General features: G+C 36.7%; 1 protein-coding gene across 1 annotated transcript in view; it reads right to left on the bottom strand.

Moving 5' to 3' along the window:
- MDGA2 (MAM domain containing glycosylphosphatidylinositol anchor 2) overlaps positions 1-5,645 on the bottom strand; it is a gene marked incomplete at its 5' end in the record, with an annotated part of 518,288 nt that extends 512,643 nt beyond the window's left edge. Inside the window, one exon of the mRNA XM_019630047.1 lies at positions 5,506-5,645. Coding sequence (XP_019485592.1) covers positions 5,506-5,645 — 140 coding nt within the window. The remainder of the gene's footprint in view (positions 1-5,505) is intronic.
- Positions 5,646-5,980: the final 335 nt, after the last annotated feature.

Raw genomic sequence — 5,980 nt, 5'->3', positions numbered from 1 at the left:
AGCTTGCTTACATAATCCAGCTTCTTCAGGTGGTCGGTCGTGAATGCTTGAATGATGGATGGTCAATGTTTCTGCAATCTCTCATGTCGTGTAACGTGGCTTTGACTTGATCAATGCCTTTATTTTGTCGTCATCAACCTCGGTGGGCCTCCCTGACCAAGGAGCGTCATTGAGATAAAAATCAACAGCAAGGAATTTGGAGAACCATCATCGGCCTGACACTCTTGTAGAGCATTGTCACTGTAAACTTTTATGCAACTTTTCACAAGCTTGACATGCGTTCTTCCCTTTATGGAAGTAAAACAGTAAAATATGGCAAAAAATGTGCAGTTTGATCTTCCATCTTCAACTTGTTGTAAAATCTCCAAAACTCAACCAAATCACTCAATTTTTTTAGACTGAAGCTAGAACTGTCAGTTGTCAAATGAAATAGCAATAACATAGATGCAAGTGACTCTAGTACTTCCAAAAATGAACTAGTGTCATCTGTCGCAAACATACATCATGACTTTTCCTACAACCCAATAGATCAATAATAGAAATAGTATAATTACTATAAACTTAACCAATGTAATGTCGTCCCAATTCACCATTCTGCCTCCAGTTCCTACCAAATCTGTGAAATCTTAAACTGCCAAAATAATATTTCAAAATTCCTAGTTTTACCATGTCTTTTTCATGCTTTACAATCTATAATGTCTTCTAATGACGTTTCACTGAGTCCTAATCCCATGGCATTTAGGTGCTCTGTAAAGGATCCTCCCACTACTCAACCCCAAATCCCACTTTTCTGTAACATCAGCCCAACATCAGTGGGAAGGTAAAGAACCTGAAATTCTAAGAATGTTTGCTAATGATGTTCCCCTATCTATAATTACCAGACTGATATATGGACCAATGTCCCTGACACCTTCTTGAATTACTTAGCAAGCATTTTCTTTGCTTTTTTCCAGGAGACATGCGCTGCCCAGTGACTCTCCTTTTCCTTAACGTTCTAACTTGATATGAAGTTAGTACCTCATTGCCAGGAGGAACATCATTTCTGGCATCTGTCCCATGCCACATAATTCAGAGCACAGAGTAGGCATTTAGTAATTAATTTATAATTTGCTTTAGTAAGTATCACTAAAACGACACCCACCTCTTATGTTAGCAAAATATCAGCTATTATGGCACCGAATTTACTTACTTTAAATGGAAATGCTATTTGCAATACTATATCTGAAGCGAGACATACTGTATCCTCTGCTTTGTGGGAAAAAGCCTCAATTCATCATCCTGAAATTGGACTAAGGGTTATGATCTCCTCTGCCCTGTAGAGTCAGCAATAAATTAAAATCTTAAAATATTGCATGCGACTCATATCCATCCCAATCTGCTTGCAGGAAACCAAATTCCATTACCTAAATTCTTTCCTAACACAAATCACATCAACTCCCTGAATTCAAGTCAGCTGGCTTTGAGTTCAAGAGTTCAGCCTAAAAGGGCAAAAGAGAAACATTCTTTTATCTTGTTAGAGGATACTTTTGAAAGTTAAACCAAATTCTCTCTGTATTCTGTTGGAGAAAGAACACAAATAAATTATTCTCTAATGGCAAAAGCCAGAAGCATTTTCAGGTTTTCATCTTATATACAGACTTTCAAGCATACGTTTATTGAGTGACTGCTATACATCAGACACAAGGCTATGTGCTGGGGATGTGAAAAGTAATGCTATGAACTGTGTTCTCTAAGAGCTTACAGCCTATTGGGTCTCTCTAACTCATTAAAAATAAAAACAAACAAACAAAAAACACAGTTGATAGGTACTCTAACAGAAGAAAGTAAGAAGTACTATAAAAGAACAAAGTAGAGCATGACTAAATCTGCCTGGGGAATCCTAACAGGGTTCACAAAGTCAGTGACATTTAATCTTGCTTGGAAAGATGCATGCAGTGGGACCCAAAGAGGAAGAGCCTTCTAGAGAGACGAAACAGTGTGTCGAAAGGCCTGTCTGTAAGAGACTGATGCAGTGTTGTGTGGGGAATAACTACATTAAAATGAGGTCCATGCAGTTTCAAATTTACTCCAAACTTTCACGCTGATACCACTCTGCCAACTTGCCATTATGTTTGCAAGACATAGAAGAGACACTGTACAGTTCTAGGAATGGAAATGAGGGGAGAGACCTACCTCAGGGGTCTTAGAGAAGACTCGAGGATTACCTGAATGTGGGGTGAGGGACGAAGTGAAATGACACTTAAGTTTATACTTTGGTTAACTAGGTGAAAGAAGATGATTTTTAAATAAAAGATATTCTCTTAATTACCATGGACCCCACATCACGCAGTTGGGAGAGGCTTGAGATGAGGGTCTCTGAGAACCAAATTATGGGTGGCTTTGTGTGAGTGAGGACTTAGATGCAAAATGTTTTTGAGGAANAATGACATAACAGTGCTACTTATGCCAGATTATTAGAAATAATTTTCTGGGTCTTATAAATATTTGTTGACTAAAGGAAAATACTCCAAGGGATAAAATGTCCTCTTTCTTCCAATTTGTCAAGTAACTAAACTTCATGCTATGCATCATTTCCGTGGTTTGAATAATTAAGTGATGCCTACACAAATCAAATGATTTGTTTGGTCTATAAAACCAATTTATCAAAATTTTCTACCATGTCTTTGGACTCTGTCTAGACATTGTAATAATTTGCTTAGTAGCATGACATTAGAAATCTTTATCTGCAGTGTTTCTCTGGGTGTTCTGATATATTTCACACAATGTTTCCTACAAATAATATCCTACAGTGATCAAATTTCAATTTCAATTTAGACAACACTAGAGACTTATTTATTTTTAAACATTGGTCTTATACAACTGTATCCATATTACAGAGTTTAACATACTGATGACAATCAATAAACACTTGCAAAATATAAATAGAAAATACAGATTCATTACCTTGAAATATATTTCTGTGCCAATTTTAGCTTAATAAGTAATAGCCCACATGTTTATTAATACATCTAATTATATAGTAACATGACATCCTTTCCAGGCTAATTTACACTTGTTATTTTTGTTTTAATTTCAAGTCAGTGAATAGTATTGCTATTTTTAACATATATCTTTCCAAAGCATCATTATGCAAATAAGTAGCTTTATTTAAAACATTTAAATTATACAGTCAGCACATTGTGTTCATTTACAAGGGTTAATTTTGTGCTATTTTCTTCTATATTTTAACACATTCTTGGAAAAGGTAATTGCCTATATACTGTAACTGTCATGAACCTACCGCCTATTTTGTAGGAAGGTAGATGATTCTACCATATTGTAAGTGTTGAAGATGCATTCCTAATAGGCATTAATATATATGCTCAGTACTTCAGGTTGGGGGATGGGTGAAAAAGTTGAAAGGGACTGGTAGAAATTCCCAGCTATAAAAATAGTCAACGGGTAACAAAGTACAGCATAGGGAATATAGTGAATAATATTGTAATAACTATATATGGTACCAGATGGGTACTGAATCACCAGGGTGATCACTTCCCAAGGTTTGTAAATGTCTAACCACAATGTTGTACACCTTTAACTAATATAATGTTGCATGTTAACTGTAACTAAAAATAAATAATTTAAAAAATTATTACACACGCGCGCGCGCGCACACACACACACACACACATTCAGTAGTTCAGCTGCTCAGTGATAACATGAACATTTTGGAAGCTTCCATTAATGCTTTTGGTGTGCAGAAAGCTCAACTTAAAGGGTTTAGAGCTCATCTAGGTCAATACTTTTATTTCTAAATTAGAGAAGTAAAGTCTGAGGACATTGAAGGGAAGTAGGGTTTGCCACCCCAAAATAGGCCTTTTGGGATTTTGATTATTTTAAGCTGGTTGTTTTTAAGAAACAAAGATTCATAAAGAACATTTGACCTTCCCTCTAACTACCTAACAGAATTTAGATAGAGGACCTGCTGCAGGAAGGGAGCTATCATCACAGATAATTATAGTTTAATATGAGCTAAGTGTGATACACAGGGAAGAACCTACCAAGGCCTTTTTGGTCAAAGTCCTCTCTGTGTCCCCTTGTTAAAGACGGTCTAGCAAACATTGAGTTACCAAACATTTGCTTCTCCATCTCCATGGGAATTGCCTTCCTGCCCTCTGCAGTCCCAAACCACAACCCCCACCTCTCCTTAGCACAAAATGACACATAAACCTTAACTCCAGACCTGTCTTTGGCTCTCATATTCGGAACCCCCATATGTACATACACAATAAATTTGGTTATTTTCATCTGTTAATTGGTCTCATGTTAATTTGATTATTAATCCAGCAGAAGAATTTAGAAAGGTAGGGGGACAAGTAATTTTTCCTGCCTCCACAATGTTAAGCAATCTGGCTACAGATTTGCAACTAATTGTGGACTAAATAGGACGAGAATCAGTGGTCCTTTGTTCTCTCAGTACCTCATGCTATTAAAACTATGTCTGACATAGTTAAATTAGGGTTAAAAATAACTCCCTGACTACACCTAGACTAGACTATGGGAACAAAAAAAAATTGAAAAATTGTTCATGAAATAGAGCCACCATAACTGTTGGGTTGTCGGAAAAATCATGATATATTTTGTCTGTTTTTCAAAGGTCATTTATTTATATAAGTACAAAGATTAATCAATGGTATATTGCCCGTTTTTGTTTGATAACCTTTTGTCATCTTTCAGTGAGCTTCATAATTCCTCGTTCATAGAAGGACCTGTCTTTATTTGTGAAAAACTGAACAAGGTGCCGATTTACAGCCTCATCTGAATTGATCGTTATGCCACGCAAGGAGTTTTGACGNACATTATAGATACCTAGCCTAACTGTATTATGTCTAACCCTTTCTGTCTGTCACTCCTACAAGCTTTTTCTTTGGCACTGTTTAATTTTAGTGCCCTTAGAAAGTCTCAATCTCTGTTCCTGCATTAAATTAGTTTATGAAAGCTGTGGTGGATGATGGCTCTGAGAGTCTGAATACATACAGCACCCACAAATTTGTTTTTCAAAGTTTTCTATGAATATAATGACTAGGTGTAAGCAAAGAATACGTGACCTGGTGCGTCTCATTCTTCAGAACAATTGCTTCCTCGGCCGTAATTATGTCATCATGAAATCATATTCCATGTCCTAAAATAAACTCACTGCCATATGAGTTATCTTCCTGAGATATTTTTGTAGTGTCTTTTTAACAGCTTGCTTAGAAGTGTCTTCCAAATTTTTCACAATACCAAAACAAAAATTTCTTTTTTTGTCTTATCTGCATGAATACTTCAAGCTTGAATGTTCAGCTACCACCAACCATCCTTATGCTGCATTACACTCACGTACTTGAATTTCACACACACACACACACACACAAACACACACACACACACACACACACATTTTTTAGCTCAATCTTCTAAAATATACACTTTTAACTTCCAAGAAAGTTCAGGGAGTTTTCTCCAATGTCACAGTTCGGGACTCACCTGTGGACGTGGGTGTCCAGTAACCAGGCAGGTCAATTCTAGGGTTTCTCCTTCGCGTATTGTGTAGACTCTTTCGGAGTAGCGTTCCTCCTCTATGTTACAGGCCAAACCGGAATGCACAATACGAACCGTCGGGGGCGCTGTGGAGTCAGGAAGAGAGACGATACATAAAAAGATAAGTAAACTATCTTCCCATGAATCATATTCGTTGTAAGAGCAATTCTTATTAGACTACCATCGATTCATCAGTCTTAACAGTTTGAAAATCCCCAAGTGATTAAGGATTTTGGTGGACAGAAAGTTTCGAATTTATCTAACAGTCACCAATACATTCTGAAAATGGCAACGGGGGAACAGGGTAGTGAGAGAAAACTGGTGACTTAGAAAATCACCATCGTTACAAAACCACATGATAAAATTTGATTGCTAAATGTGAGAGGTCCCTTCCTTTCTGAAATGCAAATTTTAATCGAGT

This window comes from Hipposideros armiger, unplaced genomic scaffold (genome assembly GCF_001890085.2).
Source record: "Hipposideros armiger isolate ML-2016 unplaced genomic scaffold, ASM189008v1 scaffold_885, whole genome shotgun sequence".
Taxonomy (NCBI): domain Eukaryota; kingdom Metazoa; phylum Chordata; class Mammalia; order Chiroptera; family Hipposideridae; genus Hipposideros; species Hipposideros armiger.
The sequence above is the reverse complement of the archived record's forward strand: the minus strand, read 5'-3'. Positions and strand labels throughout refer to the sequence as shown.